This window comes from Saimiri boliviensis, chromosome 17 (assembly GCF_048565385.1).
Source record: "Saimiri boliviensis isolate mSaiBol1 chromosome 17, mSaiBol1.pri, whole genome shotgun sequence".
NCBI lineage: Eukaryota > Metazoa > Chordata > Mammalia > Primates > Cebidae > Saimiri > Saimiri boliviensis.
In genome coordinates this window covers 48,407,240-48,425,147 of record NC_133465.1, presented here as the reverse complement: position 1 = coordinate 48,425,147, position 17,908 = coordinate 48,407,240, and the positions used below count along the sequence as shown (strand labels likewise).

Genomic DNA, 17,908 nt, shown 5'->3' with positions numbered 1-17,908 from the left:
TTTGTATTTTTAGTAGAGAGGTAGTTTCGCTATGTTGGCCAGGCTGGTCTCGAACTTCTGGCCTCAGGTGATCCACCTGCCTCGGCCTCTTAAAATGCTGGGATTAGAGGCGTGAGCCATCGCCCCCAGCCGCTTGCATTCTGTTTTTACTGGGCAGTGCTGCTCAGTAACCACGCCAGCTAGTGCCTCTAAGCAGGTGGATTCCGCAGCCAGAATACTTACATCCCTGGGGCCCAAAGGGGCTCATTAAACCACGTGCCTTGTCCAGGCCGCGTTTTTTTGTAATTTTGTATTTTTTTTTGTCTCCTGGTCTTGTCCTTTGTGAAGCCTCAGAACAGTCGCTAAACAACCCAGCAAATCGGCAATTCGTGTTTTCAGTAAATTTACCCAAATCGCATTCCATTCTTGACCCTCCTGCTTCTGCGCAGACATGCGCCCTTAATGACGTTTGTCCCAAGTCGCTCTCCGTTCGCTCACAGGCTTCTTCGCGCGTGCGCTTCCCCATTGGCCTGCAGCAATGGCGTTCCGGTGTCAGCGTGACAGTTATGCCCGAGAGGTGCTGCGTCGTGGGCGAGGCACTTGAGACTGTTGGGCCGACAAGGCGGTTTGGGGAAGAGGGCGCCACGTAGAGGGAGTGTCAACATGGGATTCAGTCCCGGTGTGGAGAGGGCTGGGATCGGGGCTTATTCTCTCACCTCTCTCTGTTCAGTTCACCACCACCGTGGTCTCCTGCCATCCCGCGGAGCTGCAGACTGAAGGGAGCAACGGCAAGAAGGAAGTGCTGAGCGGTTTCCAAGTGGTGCTGGAAGACACACTGCTTTTCCCGGAGGGCGGGGGACAGGTAAAAGCCGCTCTCTTCCCAGGAAGCCCTCAAATTTCTTTGTGCTCAGGCAGAAAATGTTCTCCTGCCCTTTTTCTCAGCCATTACGAATTCAGATGAGCTTTAGTTTAATTCGTTTTGTTGTTCACTTAAGTATCTAAATGCTTATCTAAACGTAACATATGCTAGATATGATTCCAGGCTGCAAGGATAACAGGTGAACAACGCTGTGCCTTTATATACGTGGAATATTTATTGAAGACAACTGTGTGTGCTAGGTATAACAAGTATCAAATAAAAACCGAGTAAAGGGAAAGACCGATGGGATGCTTGTCTAGATGAAGGATAAGTTATTTCAGTAGAGACCTAAATGAAGTGAAGGGCTGAGTCTTTGCAATTATCTAGTGGTGCTGGCGGCAGGGGGCGCATTCAGGCAGATCGAATAGCGCATGCATACAAAGGCTCAGAATTAGTTTCTGGTCTTTGTTAAGGACTAAAAAAGGTGTCACTGGAGGAGTTAGGATGAGATAGACGGTTTAGCAGAGAGGATACTTAATCAGTGCTTTGATGAGGACTAGGTGCAACATGAGTGCAAATGAGGTACATTGTGAACATGGAAGAGGAGGATAATAACAAAGGTAGACTTTATGAGAAAGGCTTTTTTTTTTTTTTCTTTTTTTTTTTAAAGATGGGAGCCAGGTGCGGTGGCTCAAGCCTGTAATCCCAGCACTTTGGGAGGCCGAGGCGGGTGGATCACGAGGTCAAGAGATTGAGACCATCCCGGTCAACATAGTGAAACCCCGTCTCTACTAAAAATACAAAAAATTAGCTGGGCATGGTGGCACGTGCCTGTAATCCCAGCTACTCAGGAGGCTGAGGCAGGAGAATTGCCTGAACCCAGGAGGCGGAGGTTGCGGTGAGCCGAGATCGTGCCATTGCACTCCAGCCTGGGTAACAAGAGCGAAACTTGTCTCAAAAAAAAAAAAAAAAAAAAAAAAGATGGGGTTTCACCATGTTGGTCAGGCTGGTCTTGAACTCCTGACCTCAGATGATCTGCCCACCTTGGCCTCCAAAGTGCTTGGATTACAGGCGTGAGCTACCACGCCCGGCCAAGAAAGGCATTTTTTTTTTTTTTTTTTTTTTAGATGGAGTTTCACTCTGTTGCCAGGCTGGAGTGCAGTGACACAATCTGGCTGACTACAACCTCTGCCTCCTGGGGTAAAGTGATTCTCCTGCCTCAGCCTACTGAGTAGCTGGGACTACAGGTGCATGCCACCACACCCAGCTAATTTGTGTGTGTGTGTGTGTGTGTGTGTGTGTGTGTGTGTTTAATAGAGATGTGGTTTCACCATATTCGTCAGGCTAGTCTTGGACTCCTGACCTCAGGTGATCCACCTGCCTCGGCCTCCCAAAGTGCTGGGATTACAGGCGTGAGCCACCATGCCCAGCTAGAAAGGCTTTTCTAGCAGAGATAATAATAATAGCACAAAGGCAGAAAAGGCTGAAAGAATCTGACAAGCCTAGTTAACTAAATAGTCCAGTATAGTTGGAGCCCATCATGTGTGTTGATGACAGGCTGGCGATCACATCCCCAGTTACTGGGGGCCAGTGTAGAGGGCCTTGAAGAATGTGTTGGCTAGGCATGGTGACTCACGCCTGTAATGCCAGCACTTTGGGAGGCTGAGGTGGGCGGATCACTTGAGGGCAGGAGTTTGAGGCCAGCCTGGCCAACATGATGAAACCCTATCTCTACTAAAAAATATAAAAATTAACCAGGCATACTGGCAGATGCCTGTAGTCCCAGCTACTTGGGATGCTGAAGCATGAAAATTGCTTGAACCCAGGAGGCGGAGGTTGCAGTGAGCCAAGATTGCACCGCTACACTTCAGCTTGGGGGACACAGCAAGACTCCATCTTAAAAAAAAAAAAAAAAAAAAAAAAAAAGATGTGTTAAGGTGTGTGGGCTTCATTCAGGAAACTGCAGTGAATTATGCAGGTTTATTTATTTATTTTTTTGAGATGGAGTCTTGCTCTGTTGCCCACACTGGAGTGCAGTGGCCTCGGCTCACCGCAACCTCTGCCTCCCAGATTCAAGCAATTCTCCTGTCTCAGCCTCCTGAGTAGCTGGGATTACAGGCGCATGCCACCACACCTGGCTAATATTTGTATATTTAGTAGAGATGGGGTTTCACCATGCTGGTTGCAAACTCCTAACTTTGTGATCTGCCTGCCTTGGCCTCCCAAAGTGCTGAGATTATAAGCATGAGCCACTGCGCCCAGCCTATTCATGTTTTTTTTTTTTTGAGACGAAATTCACTCTGTCGCCCAGGCTGGAGTACAATTATGTGACCTCGGCTCATTGCAGCTTCTGCCTCCCAGGTTCAAGTGATTCTCCTGCCTCAGCCTCCTGAGTAGCTGGGGTTATAGGCACATACTACCATGCCCAGCTATTTCTTTTTTATTTTTATTTTTTTAAAGACGGGGTTTTACCATGTTGGTCCGGCTGGTCTTGAACTCTCGACCTCAGGTGATCCGCCCACCTTGGCCTCCAAAGTGTTTGGATTACAGGCGTGAGCCACCACGCCCGGCCTCTTTTTTATTTTTAAGAGACAGGATCTTGCTATGTCACCCAAGCTGGAGTGCAGTAAAATGATCCTAGTTCACTGCAGTCTTTTTTTTTTTTTTTGAGACGGAGTTTCGCTCTTGTTACCCCAGGCTGGAGTGCAATGGCGCGATCTCGGCTCACCGCAACCTCCGCCTCCTGGGTTCAGGCAATTCTCCTGCCTCAGCCTCCTGAGTAGCTGGGATTACAGGCACGTGCCACCATGCCCAGCTAATTTTTTTGTATTTTTAGTAGAGACGGGGTTTCACCGTGTTGACCGGGATGGTCTCGATCTCTTGACCTCGTGATCCACCCGCCTCGGCCTCCCAAAGTGCTGGGATTACAGGCTGAGCCACTGCGCCCGGCCTTCACTGCAGTCTTGAACTGCTAGGCTCAAGCAATCCTCCTGTTTTAGCCTCTCCAGTAGTCAGGACTACAGGCGCACACCACCATGCTTGGCTGATTTTTTTGAAGAGATGAGGTCTCGCTTTGTTGCCCAGGCTGATCTTGAACTCCTGGCCTCAAACAGTCCTCCCACCTTGGCCTCCCAAAGTGCTGGGCTTACAGGTGTGAGCCACTGCTGTGGCCTCCATCCAGGTTCTTCAGCAAAGAAGTGATAAGAGAGAACATGTTCAGCAGACTTGGTACAGAGAAAGTTCCGATTGCGTATCAGTCATTGTTACAATGATTCTCCCAACATGAAGATTTCTGTGATCTGCTGAAGGAAAACCCGTGACCTCAGGTATCCATAGAAGGTCTCCTTTTAGATATCATTTCTTTCAGGAAGTCTTTTCTGATTCCCCAAGACTATTAGGTCTCTTTCTTTTGAGGTGCTCTAGTATCATATACTTTTTCATATTATGGCATGTTATAGGTCATATTGCAATTGCCTGTTTTCCAGCCTGTGTTCTCTAGACTCTTAAGTTCCATGAGGCACCATATCTTGTTTATATTGTGTTCTTGAGGTGGCACAGTGTCTTGTAAGCAGTTGGCACTTGAAACTTTTAAAAATGAATAAATAAACTTTTTTTTTCTCTTTTTAAGGGACAGTGTCTCACTCTGTCACCCAGGCTGGAGTGCAGTGGTGCAATCATAGCTCACTGAAGCCTCAACCTTTTGGGTTCAAGTGATTCTCCCACCTCAGCCTCCCAAGTAGCAGAAAGTATCATGGCCTGCTAATTTTTTACTTTTACGTAGAGGCAGGGTCTCACTATGTTGTCCAGTCTGGTCTCAAGGGATCCTCTTGCCTTGGCCTTCCAAAGTGGTGGGATTACAGGAATAAGCCACCATGCCCAGCCTATATGAACATTTTTGAATCTAATTCTAGTAGCAGTGCAAGAGAATGGAGTAGCGGGAGGGAGGAAAATTCAGATCATTTTAGAGACTACTAAAGATGAAAATCTAGGCTAAGGCAATGAGCATTGAGGATTAAGGTTCTTTGGGTTGTACTAAAATTTTTGTTGCTATAGTTACAATCTGTTTTTGTTTTAATTCTGTTATTCTGAAGGTCACAACACATAGATGTTTAGAATGAAAAGGACTGAGAATCCTCTCATGGAACAAAGTGGACTCATCTCAGTTGGCATTGCCTTCTCCCACTCCCTTAGGGAGCCCAAATTCTGGTTCTGTCTCTCATCCTAGAGAGTCTCTGTACCTAGGAGTTAAGATGAGCCCTGCCTTGCCATTGATTACCTTTACTTATTTCCACCAGCCTGATGACCGTGGTACAATCAATGACATCCCTGTGCTGAGAGTGACTCGCCGTGGGGAACAGGCTGATCATTTCACACAGACGCCGCTGGATCCAGGAAGCCAGGTTCTGGTCCAGGTAGACTGGGAGCGGAGGTTTGACCACATGCAACAGCATTCAGGTAAGGGCTGGGATGGGGGACATAACACTGCGGCAGTTGCCATGTATGGGGATGCTGTGATAACTGAGATGTGGTTTGGGTTCTCTAGGAGTTAACCATTTAAAAGAGACAGATTGTTCGAATCAGCTGTGATTCAGAAAGGATATGCTAAATGTTATAACAGCAACATGAACAACCGAAGTGAAAAAAGATATTAGAATAACTGCTGGATTTAGGTATTATCAACTGGATCTAGGTTGATAAAATTAGGTATTATCAACAATTATCACTTGATGGCTCCATCTGGGTGTCTCACAGCCTTTTCACACTCAAAATGTCCAGAATGAAATGAAAAGCCTTCCCCTCCCTCCTGGTCTTTCATTAGCATCTTGTGTGTTCATGGCAGGGTATCAGCATACACCCTGTCACTCAAGTTCTGGAAGGCGTTTCAGATACCTCTTCAGGCAGAGATAGCCAGCCAGTCACTGAGTCCTGTTGGTTTGTTTTCTTTTTTTTTTTTTCTTTTTTTTTAATTTTTATTTTATAAGATGGGGTTTCACCATGAATGGCCAGGCTGGTCTTGAACTCCTGACCTCAGGTGATCCACCCACCTTGGCCTCCCAAAGTGCCAGGATTACAGGCGTGAGCCACCGCGCCCAGCCCTGTTGGTTTGTTTTCTAAGTGTTTGTCCACTTCTTTCCACTGTCACTGTCATCCGAGTCCCAGCTCCCAACTGTCTTTCTTCTGGACCTCTCTAACAGTTTCCTAGTTGATTACCCCACATTCAGTCTTGCTCCTCTGGAGCCCATTCTCCACATAGCACCAGAACAGTCTTTTTTTTGTTTTTGAGACAGAGTCTTGCTCTGTTGCCCAGGCTAGAGTGCAATGACACAATCTTGGCTCAATGTAACCTTGCCTCCCAGGTTCAAGTGATTCTCCTGCCTCGGCCTCCTAAGTAGCTGGGATTACAGGAGTGTGCCACCACACCTGCCTAATTTTTGTGTTTTTAGTAGAGACAAGGTTTCACCACATTGGCCAGACTGGTCTCGAACTCCTGACCTCATAATCCGTTCACCTCAGCCTCCCAATGTGCTGGGATTACAGGTGTGAGCTACAGTGCCCAGCTGAAGAATCTTAAAAATGAAAATATGGGCCGGGCGCGGTGGCTCAAGCCTGTAATCCCAGCACTTTGGGAGGCCGAGGCGGGTGGATCACGAGGTCAAGAGATCGAGACCATCTTGGTCAACATGGTGAAACCCCGTCTCTACTAAAAATACAAAAAAATTAGCTGGGCATGGTGGCGTGTGCCTGTAATCCCAGCTACTCAGGAGGCTGAGGCAGGAGAATCGCCTGAACCCAGGAGGCGGAGGTTGCGGTGAGCCGAGATCGCGCCATTGCACTCCAGCCTGGGTAACAAGAGCGAAACTCCGTCTCAAAAAAAAAAAAAAAAAAAAAAAAAAAAATGAAAATATGGCTGGGCGCTGTGGCTCACTGCTGTAATCCTAGCACTTTGGGAGGCTGAGACGAAGGATCACTTGAGGCTAGGTGTTCTACACCAACCTGGACAAGATAGTGAGACCCTGTCTCAAAAAATAAATATAGGCCTGATGCAGTGGCTCATGCCTGTAATCCCAGCATTTTTGGAGGCTGAGGTGGGCGGATCACTTGAAGTCAGGAGTTGAGACCAGCCTGGTCAACATGGTGAAACCCCATCTCTAAAAATATAAAAATTAGCTGGGCATGGTTGTACACATCTGTATTGCCAGCTATTTGGGAGGCTGAGGCAGGAGAATCACTTGAACCTAGGAGCTGGAGGTGGCAGTGAGCTGAGATGGCACCACTGCATGCCAGCCTCGGCGACAGAGCAAGACTCTGTCTCAAAAAAAAAAAAAAAAAAAACCCAAAACATAAAGTAGAAATGTAAACAAGAAAAATAAAAACAAAAAAATAATATTTAAAATGAAATAAATTTTAAAAAGTGAAAATATTATTTCACTTCTCTGCTTAAAGCTCTTCAGAGGCTTCCTGTAGGTCCTTGTGTAAAGCCAAACTTTTTACCGTGGTGTACAAGCTGTATCTGGGTAGCTCTTGTCTACTGCTCTAGCCTCATCCAGTGCCCCTTCACCTCTTGCTGGCTGCATCCTGGCTGTGCTGGCTGTGTCTTGATTCCTTTGACATACTCTGTTTCTTTCTTCCTTGAGGCCTTTGGCTGTCTTGTTTCCTCTTCCTTGATAGTCAGTTCCTCCTCTTTCTCCTTTTCTTCCTCCTCCTCTTCATCACTCTTGTCAATCAGGGATGCTGCTCTATCTCTGATGTCAAGCCTTGTGCCTTGCATGTTGTTGGTATTCTAAATACTTGTTGAATGAATGAATGCTGCATATTGGAACTTAAGTTCAGCCAGGTGTGGTGGCTCACACCCATAATCCCAGCACTTTGGGAGGCCAGAGAATGTGGATCACTTGATGTCAAGAGTCCAAGACCAGCCTGACCAACTTGGTGAAACTCCGTCTCTACTAAAAGTACAAAAATTAGCTGGGCGTGGTGGCGCACGTCTGTAATCTCAGCTACTTGGGAGGCTGAGGCATGAGAATTGATTGATCCTGGGAGATGGAGGCTGTATTGAGCCACTGCACTCCAGCCTGAGCAACAGAATGATACTCTGTCTCAAAAAAAAAAAAAAAGGAACTTAAGTTCAAGTCCAACCTCTTAAAAGTTATTTGATCTCTCTAGGCTTTAATTTCCTCATCTGTGAAATGGTATCATAAGGCCTCTTGCAGAATTCTCATTGCGATTTTCAATAAAGTATCTAAAGTGCCTAGCAGCTCTTCAACAAGGAGAATTTCTATGCTTTTATCATCGTGGCTCTGTTTTATCACTGTGAGAATATGTAGGCTTCTCACTTTTCTCCTGCCTCTTGCTCTCTGCTTAGGGCAGCATCTCATCACAGCGGTTGCTGACCATCTATTTAAGCTGAAGACAACATCATGGTGAGTGGGAGGCACAAGACTAACTGTAGGCAGGCCCATCCCAGCACTGGGAGGGAGGCTGTGGTGGGAGGATCTCTTGAGCCTGGGAGGTCAAGGCTGTGGTAAGCTGTGATTGCCACCAAATTGCAGCCTTGGTGACAGAGCGAGCCTGACTCAAAAAAAAAAAAAAAAAAGTGGTGAGAGGGTATGCTTGTTCCAGTTTTTAGAGGAAAAGCTTTCAGCCTCTTGTTCAGTAAGATGTTATCTGTGGCCACTCTACTTCTGATAGGGAGTTAGGGAGATTTCGGAGTGTGATTGAGCTGGACAGCCCCTCTGTGACTGCAGAGCAAGTAGCTGCCATTGAGCAGAGCGTCAATGAAAAAATCAGAGATCGGCTGCCCGTGACTGTCCAAGAACTGAGCCTGGATGATCCTGAAGTGGAGCAGGTCAGGGTAGAGCCAGGGGGTGGCTTCTGCAGAATGGCTCTCCAAGGGATCCTCATCAGATTCAGACAGCCCCTCCCCTCTCGTTGAGTCCAGGTAAGAGGCCGGGGTTTGCCGGATGATCATGCTGGGCCCATTCGGGTTGTTACCATCAAGGGCATTGATTCCAACATGTGCTGTGGGACCCATGTGAGCAATCTCAGTGACCTTCAGGTAAGTGAGGAAGGGCTGTGGAGTGGTTCAGAAGAGGGGTTGGGGGAGAGGGGATCACATGGGGCTGGGAGTGGCAGAGGGGGATAATCGAGGACTCCTAAGTGATAGGTTTCTCCTGCCCTCAGGTTCTAGGATCCACTGTGGTTTATGTATGCACATGTGTATGTGTGTTACCCCCTTACCTCATGTAGGTCATTAAAATGCTGGGCACTGAGAAGGGGAAAAAGAACAAAACCAACCTGATATTTCTGGCTGGGAACCGGGTGCTGAAGTGGATGGGGAGAAGTCATGGAACTGAGAAAGCACTGACTGCTCTGCTGAAGTATGCCTCTTCCAGCCCCTTCACCTGCCTCCCATTTCTGAGATTTGGGACATAATCTCTTACCTCTGAGAGACAAGATGCAATCATAAATGATAAAGTGCTTTGGATAGTAAATCAGAACCACAAAAAATGGTTAATTTCTTTGTATCTTTTCTCCCAGTTGCCTGAAAGCCCTCCTCAGAATATCTCCTGCAGGGAGGCACCCTAGCAAGAAGGGAATTATTGATTTATGCCCCCAACATCAGAAACAACTGAGAGGCTGGGCAGGTCTCCACTGACCTTTCTCTTGCAGATGTGGAGCAGAGGATCACGTGGAAGCAGTGAAAAAGCTCCAGAACTCCACCAAGCTCCTGCAGAAGGTGATTTATTTCATGGAGGGTGGAGAGGGCATGGGCTCTGGCTAGAATAGGCTCTCCAGACTTGGTCTTCTGCCTAGGCAGATGTGTACTTTGTCAAAGTGGGAGTAAGGGGATAATGAGGTGGAGGGAAGCTGATACTCTCTGTTGTTATCCTTTCCACTTACCTACTGAGTTATCATATCTATTTCAGAATAACCTGACTCTGCTCAGAGACCTGGCTGTGCACATTGCCCAAAGCCTCAGGAACAGCCCAGATTGGGGAGGTGTAGTTGTATTACACAGGTGAGAAATTAGGGGCTACAGACAAGGAAGGGGGGCTGTGTTGGGCTTAGGGCTTAGTGTTTTCTCTATATGCAATGTACAGTGGGAGGTAGGTATCACACTGGTATTCTTAAGGTTGAGTAGATCCTAAGAAATATGTTGCCTCCCAGGTTTCCTGGGTTTGATTTGATATTAACATCTTTACTGTAACTCTGTATCTTTCTTCCTTTACTGTAACTCTGTTTCTTTGTTTCTTTCTTTCTTTTTTTTTTTTTTGAAATGGAGTCTTACTGTGTCTGGAGTGCAGTGTCATGATCTTGGCTCACTGTCACCTCTGCCTCCTGGGTTCAAGCAATTCTCATGTTTCAGCTTCTTTTTTTTTTTTTTTGAGACGGTGTTTCGCTCTTGTTACCCAGGCTGGAGTGCAATGGCGCGATCTCGGCTCACCGCAACCTCCGCCTCCTGGGTTCAGGCAATTCTCCTGCCTCAGCCTCCTGAGTAGCTGGGATTACAGGCACGCACCACATGCCCAGCTAGTTTTTGTATTTTTAGTAGAGACGGGGTTTCACCATGTTGACCAGGATGGTCTCGATCTCTTGACCTCGTGATCCACCCGCCTCGGCCTCCCAAAGTGCTGGGATTACAGGCTTGAGCCACCGCGCCCGGCATTGTTTCAGCTTCTTGAGTAGCTGGGATCACAGGCATGTGCCACCACACGTGGCTAACTTTTGTATTTTTAGTAGAGATGGGGGTTTTGCTGTGTTGGCCAGGTTGGTCTCAAACTCCTGACCTCAAACAATCCATTTGCCTCAGCTTCCCAAAGTGCTGGGATTACAGGTGTGAGCCACCGTGCTCTGCCTATCTTTCTTTAGCACTAATCCTTACCTCCTTTTACTCACTAACAGATTTCTGCTTATCCTGGTGAATCCTATTTAAGGGAGATGGAAAGAAACCCAATTGCTGAGAGCCAGCAAGCTGCCCTCTTAGCCAGTACTCTCTCTTGGCATATGTGCACAAATAGGCAGCAGCAAGACCAGCCTCAGAAGGAGGGGCCAGGCTTCCTGCAGTGTCACAGCCACCACTCCAACCTGGGTCTAATGTCTGTGTCCTTTGTTGTAGGAAGGAGGGTGATTCAGAGTTCATGAATATCATTGCCAATGAGATTGGGTCAGAGGTAAGAGGAGCATGAGGTCTGGGTAGAGACCTAGGGAGACATATGTGAGGGGCGTGGGTTTAGCTGAAGTCCCTCCACGTGAACACATAAGGAGTAGGGAATAGCAATTCATTCAATACTGTTTTCTTAGCACTAGCTGTGCGCCAAGCTCTCTTTCAGGTGTTGAGCTAGATCTATGCTATTGCTCTTTCTAGGGGTGTGATGTTTATCAGCTTCTGAGCTCTTTTTATCAGAGCTCTAGCTCCTCAAAGCCATTCAGGTTTATATGTGCTGAGGATCCAATATTAGAAATACAGGAGTTTGGTGGGTGTAGTGGCCCACACCTCTAATCCCAGCACTTTGGGAGGCCAAGGTGGGTAGATCACTTGAGGTCAGGAGTTCAAGACCAGCCTGGCCAATATGGTGAAACCCCATCTCTACTAAAAATATAAAAATTAGGCTGGGCATGGTGGCTTATGCCTATAATCCCAGCACTCTGGAAGGCCAAAATGGGTCAATTGCCTGAGTCAGGAGTTTGAGACCACCCTGGGGCAACATGGCGAAACCCCGTCTCTACTAAAATACAAAAAATTAGCCAGGTGTGGTGGCGTGTGCCTGTAGTCCCAGCTACTCGGGAGGCTGAGGCATGAGATCTCTTGACCCCAGTAGGTGGAGGTTGTGGTGAGCTGAGATTGCTCCACAGCACTCCAGCTTGGCCTACAGAGTGAGACTCTGTCTCAAAACAAAATGAAACAAAAGTTGGCTGGGCGTTGTGGTGAGCACCTATAGTCCCAGCTACTCAGTAGATTGAGGCAAAAGAATTGCTTGAACCCAGGTGGCTGAGGTGCAGTGAGCCCAGATTGCACCACTGCACTTCAGCCTGGGTGACACAGATTCTGTCTCAAAAAGAAAAAAAAAGCAGCTGGGTGCGGTCACTCATGCCTGTTAATCCCAGCACTTTGGGGAGGCTAAGGCGGGAGGATTACCTGAGGTCAGAAGTTCGAGACCAGCCTGACCAACATGGAGAAACCTTGTCTCTACTAAAAATACAAAATTAGCCAGGTGTGGTGGCACATACCTGTAATCCCAGCTAATTGGGAGGCTGAGGCAGGAGAATGCCTTGAACTTGGGAGGCAGAGGTAGCAGTGAGCCAAGATTACGCCATTGTCTTCCAGCTTGGGAAACAAGAGGGAAACTCTTGTCTCAAAAAAAAAAAAAAAAAAAAAAAAAAAGGAAATACAGGAGTGGGCAAGCCTCTTTGAAAGCCGTCCCATGCATTTTCCTCTTCCCTCTGGCTTTACTTACTCTTCCCATTCCTGATAGTCTCTAGCCTAGAGATTTCCAGGTCTCTCTTTTTTTTGGTTTGTTTTTAAGAGACAGAGTCTTGCTCTGTTGCCCAGGCTGGAGTACAGTGGTGTGATTATGGCTTACTACAGTCTCAAACTCCTGGGCTCAAGCAGCTCTCCCGCTTCAGCCTCCTGAGTAGTTGGGACTACAAGCATGAGCCACAGTCCCCCACTGTCTCTTTTGTGTTTACTCCAGAACCCTTCTTTGGAATGCCTACTCTGGATAAAGCATTGTGCATCTCTTTTTCATAATTCTTTTGTATAGACAGAGCTGATTTTCAAAGAGCTCATGTTCTAGTCTGGCAGACAAATATGTGTGTTGACATTTATAATTTAGAGTGATAGAGTGATGCTAGAGGTGGAGGACCATATTACCTGAAGGATAGGGAGGTTTCAGGGGAGGGGCCTTAAAAACTGCTTAGAGTTCATCCAGACAAGGGGCAGAGGCAGCCAGGCAGAGGGAAACCTGGTGGTTTAGGCAGTGGCAAGCATAGGATGCATGGTGGGGAAAAGTTTGCAAGAGTGAAACCGTGAAAGGCATTTCGTGCTTAGCCAGGACCAGCAGTCTTCTGCCACCTTCTTAGTGCCTCAAGTTCCTGTAGTTGCTCTCAAAAAGTTTCTTGGCCCAGGTGGGCCAGGGTGGAGGGACTCTATCATCATTTATCAGGAGTGTCACTTGGTGGTTTGGGAGAAATACCTGTTCTTAAGATTGAAGAGTGTGCAGGGTTTAGGGGGGTTGACTCTACATCCTTAATTATCAGGGTTTACCTCCTTGTTTTACCTCCTAGGAGACCCTCCTGTTCTTAACTGTGGGCGATGAGAAAGGTGCTGGACTCTTCTTACTGGCAGGGCCACCTGCGGCTGTGGAGACCCTGGGGCCCAGGTAATCCTGTGTGGACTCTCGCACATGTGGTAGAGCCTGTATCTTACAAATACATTCCTTTACTGATTCAAAGGATCATCACATCTGTGATCTCATTTCATTCACATCATGGGGATGTGCATTAAATGAGATCTCAGACGTGATGGTCCTTTGGGTTTGAGCAATTTTCCTGCCTCAGCCACTCAAGTGCATACCACCACACCCAGCCAATTTTTTGTATTGGTTTTTTTTTTTTTTTGAGATGGAGTTTCGCTCATTACCCAGGCTGGAGTGCAATGGCGCGATCTCGGCTCACCGCAACCTCCGCCTCCTGGGTTCAGGCAATTCTCCTGCCTCAGCCTCCTGAGTAGCTGGGATTACAGGCACGTGCCACCATGCCCAGTTAATTTTTTGTATTTTTAGTAGAGATAGGGTTTCACCATGTTGACCAGGATGGTCTCGATCTGTTGACCTTGTGATCCACCCGCCTCGGCCTCCCAAAGTGCTGGGATTACAGGCTTGAGCCACCGCGCCCGGCCAATTTTTTGTATTTTTAGTACAGATGGGGTTTCACCATGTTGGCCAGGCTGGTCTTGAACTCCTGACCTCAAGTGATCCCGCCTGCCTTGGCCTCCCAAAGTGCTGGGATTACAGATGCTCACCCTGCTCCCTGGAGATTAACATAATTTAGCCCAGTTCATAGACACTGATGTTGTTTCCAGTTATTCACTCTTATGTGATCATGGTACATCTTTGTGCACATGGGCAAGTGGTTTTTTCTTTTTTTTTTTTTCTTTTTTTTTTTTGAGACGATGTTTCGCTGTTGTTACCCAGGCTGGAGTACAATGGCACAATCTCGGCTCACTGCAACCTCCGCCTCCTGGGTTCAAGCAATTCTCCTGCCTCAGCCTCCCGAGTAGCTGGGACTACAGGCACGCACCACCATGCCCGGCTAATTTTTGTATTTTTAGTAGAGACGGGGTTTCACCTTGCTGACCAAGATGGTCTCGATCTCTTGACCTCGTGATCCACCCGCCTCGGCCTCCCAGAGTGCTGGGATTATAGGTGTGAGCCACCGCGCCCGGCCTTTTTTTTTTTTTTTTTTTTAAGATGGAGTTTCGCTCTTGTTGCCCCAACTAGAGTACAGAGGCGCTATCTAGGCTCCCTGCAACCTCTGCCTCCAGGGTTCAAGCGATTATCCTGTCTCAGCCTCCAGAGTAGCTGGGATTACAGATGTGTGTAACCACACCGGCTAATTTTTATATTTTTAGTAGAGACAGGATTTCATCATATTGGTCAGGCTGGTCTCGAACTCCTGACCTCAGGTGATCTGGCTGCCTTGGCCTCCCAAAGTGCTGGGATTACAGGCATGAGCCACCAAGCCTGGCCTATGACCAAGTGTTTTTAAGAAAGATTCCTAGAAGTCATCTACTCTTATCCCTCCTCCAGTCCCTAGAAAAAGACTCAGGGCTGTCCTTGAGTTTTTTGGTGACTTTTCCCTCAGAGTCTTCCTGACTACATCTCTGTTCTCCAGGGTGGCTGAGGTCCTGGAAGGCAAAGGAGCAGGCAAGAAAGGCCGTTTTCAGGGCAAGGCCACGAAGATGAGCCGGCGGCCCGAGGCGCAGGCGCTTCTCCAGGACTGCATCAGCACGCAGAGTACCAAGGAGTGAGGACTTAGGGTGTTCACCTCCTGTCTCCACAGGAATCTTTTGTTCAATAAAATCGTTTGACCCAGAATGGTTGTGATACCGCTTATATTTATATGATTAATTCATACAGTATACTCAAGTGTGCTTGTGTGGTTACTTTCTGTTTGTAAATAGATAATTTTCTTTTTTTTTTTTTTGAGACGGAGTTTCGCTCTTGTTACCCAGGCTGGAGTGCAATGGCGCGATCTCGGCTCACTGCAACCTCCGCCTCCTGGGTTCAGGCAATTCTCCTGCCTCAGCCTCCTAAGTAGCTGGGATTACAGGCACGCACCACCATGCCCAGCTATTTTTTTTGTATTTTTAGTAGAGACGGGGTTTCACCATGTTGACCAAGATGGTCTCGATCTCTTGACCTCGTGATCCACCCGCCTCGGCCTCCCAAAGTGCTGGGATTACAGGCTTGAGCTACCGCGCCCGGCCTAAAATAACATTTTTTTTTTAAATTTTTTTTTTTGAGACGGAGTTTCGCTCTGGTTACCCAGGCTGGAGTGCAATGGCGTGATCTCGGCTCACCGCAACCTCCGCCTCCTGGGTTCAGGCAATTCTCCTGCCTCAGCCTCCTGAGTAGCTGCGATTACAGGCACGCGCCACCATGCCCAGCTAATTTTTTGTATTTTTAGTAGAGACGGGGTTTCACTATGTTGACCAGGATGGTCTCAATCTCTTGACCTCGTGATCCACCCGCCTCGGCCTCCCAAAGTGCTGGGATTACAGGCTTGAGCCACCGCGCCCTGCCCTAGATAATTTTCTAATTTAGTTCCTGCAGGGCATGGCCTACATGAGGAGTGGGCATTATGTTGACGAAATATACTCATTTATCTAAACTCAGCTGAAACATTTCTTCAGTTGCCTAAGGGGAGTGAAGTTTAGTCCAGAGTCTTGACCTAGGTAGGGATCAACCTATTAAAATCTCCTTGTTTTCTTCTTTTTTTTCCCCCTATTTCTTTTACCAGTCTTATTTTTCAATGACTTTGTAAATAGGTCAGGAAGCCACAAAAGTATATGGTAGAAAGATGCCGGCTGGTTATGGTGGCTTACCCCTGTAATCCCAGTACTTTGGGAGCCTGGGTTGGGTGGATCATCTGAGGTCAGGGGTTCAAGACTAGCCTGACCAACATGGTGAAACCTTGTCTCTACTTATAGCCAGGCATGGTGGTGCACACCTGTAATCCTAGCTGCTTGGGAGGCTGAGGCAGGAGAATTGCTTGAACCCGGAAGGCAGAGGTTGTAGTGAGCTGAGATTGCGCCACTGCACTCCAGCCTGGGTGGCAAAGTGAAACTCTGTCTCAAAAAGAAAAAAAAAAAGGGAAGATGCCCAAGTCTGAAGCAGTCAAAAGATGGAAAAGATAAACTATGTTGGTCTCAAGCTCCTGACCTCGTGATCTGCCTGCCGACCTCCCAAACAAAGCTGGTGTGGTAATCTTAATAATATCAGACAAATTGGACCTTAACCCTCTTCCCACTTGAAAAAATAGGGCAACTCGTTGCCAGTGTTCATTTAATTTTACATGAACACACTATTGGAGGTTGAAGCAAATCTGATTTTTCAATGTGAAAATAAAATATAAACACTGTTCTTGGAGTTATTTCTAAACAGAACTAATCCTAATGTAACAGAAATGTTTATGATGACCAGTACCTAATAATTTTTTCCCATGTGGTAAATTTCTTTTTTTTTTTTTTTTGAGACGGAGTTTCGCTCTTGTTACCCAGGCTGGAGTGCAATGGCGCGATCTCGGCTCACCACAACCTCCGCCTCCTGGGTTCAGGCAATTCTCCTACCTCAGCCTCCTGAGTAGCTGGGATTACAGGCATGAGCCACCATGCCCAGCTAATTTTTTGTATTTTTAGTAGAGACGGGGCTTCACCATGTTGACGAGGATGGTCTCGATCTCTCGACCTCGTGATCCACCCGCCTCGGCCTCCCAAAGTGCTGGGATTACAGGCTTGAGCCACCGTGCCCGGCTCCCATGTGGTAAATTTCAAAGCATGGAACAGCACAAAGTGGAGCATCACATTCCGCACAAAAATACTGCATTTCGACTGGGCGCGGTGGCTCACGCCTGTAATCCTAGCACTTTGGGAGGCCCAGGCCGGTGGATCACAAGGTCAAGAGATCAAGACCATCCTGGCCAACATGGTGAAACCCCGTCTCTACTAAAAATAGAAAAAAATTAGCCGGGCATGGTGGTGGGTGCCTTTAATCCCACCTACTGGGGAGTCTGAGGCAGGAGAATCGCTTGAACCCGGTAGGCAAAGTTTACAGTGAGCTAAGATCATGCCACTGGATTCCAGTCTGGGTGACAGAGTGAGACTCCGTCTCAAAAAAAAAAAAATGTTAAAACAGTTTCCTTCAACCCTGCCACTTGGTTTACCCAATTTCTCTCTCTAGAACCAATCACTTATTTTTTATTTTTTGAGACATAGTCTCACTCTGTTGCCCAGGCTCTAGTACAGTGGCACAATCATGGCTCACTACAGCCTCAACCTCCCAGGCACAGGTGATCCTCCCACCTTAGCTCTCCGAGTAGCTGGGACTAGAGGTGTGTACCTCCACACCAGGCTAATTGTTTGTATTTTTTGTGGAGACTGTGCTTTGCCATGTTGCCGACACCGGTCTTGAACTCCTGGGCTCTAGCAGTTTGTCTACCTCGGCTTCCCAAAGTGCTGGGATTACAGGTGTGAGCCAGCAGCCTTTTATCAATTTCTTATATATCCTTCTGGTAGTATTTTAAAAAATACATGTATATAAATCTTCCCTCTTTTGAAACATAAATGGTAGCACACTGTAAATTCTTCTGCATCTTGCTTTTCTCAGAGTGCTATGTTTTAGATAAAACCATAGTTTAAGATTCATACTATACAAAATGGGCCAATTAGTGGGAAAAAGGGAAATATTTGCTTCACAGAAGTTTCCTTACTTTAGTAGAACTCAGGCAGGATTCCCTTGAACAGAGACTCAGGTGAATTTATCTCTCTCTGTGTGTGAAATCTCTGTCTTT

General features: G+C 47.2%; 1 protein-coding gene across 1 annotated transcript; it reads left to right on the top strand.

Annotated features, from left to right (window-relative positions):
• Positions 1–453: 453 nt before the first annotated feature.
• Positions 454–14,934, top strand: AARSD1 (alanyl-tRNA synthetase domain containing 1). Its single transcript, XM_039475991.2, has 12 exons — positions 454–556; positions 710–841; positions 5,134–5,293; positions 8,202–8,259; positions 8,528–8,684; positions 8,778–8,894; positions 9,086–9,216; positions 9,509–9,575; positions 9,766–9,857; positions 10,956–11,010; positions 13,124–13,218; positions 14,732–14,934. The coding sequence occupies exons 1-12, from the start codon at positions 518–520 to the stop codon at positions 14,865–14,867; spliced, it is 1,239 nt and encodes a 412-aa protein (XP_039331925.1). The 5' UTR covers positions 454–517; the 3' UTR covers positions 14,868–14,934.
• Positions 14,935–17,908: the final 2,974 nt, after the last annotated feature.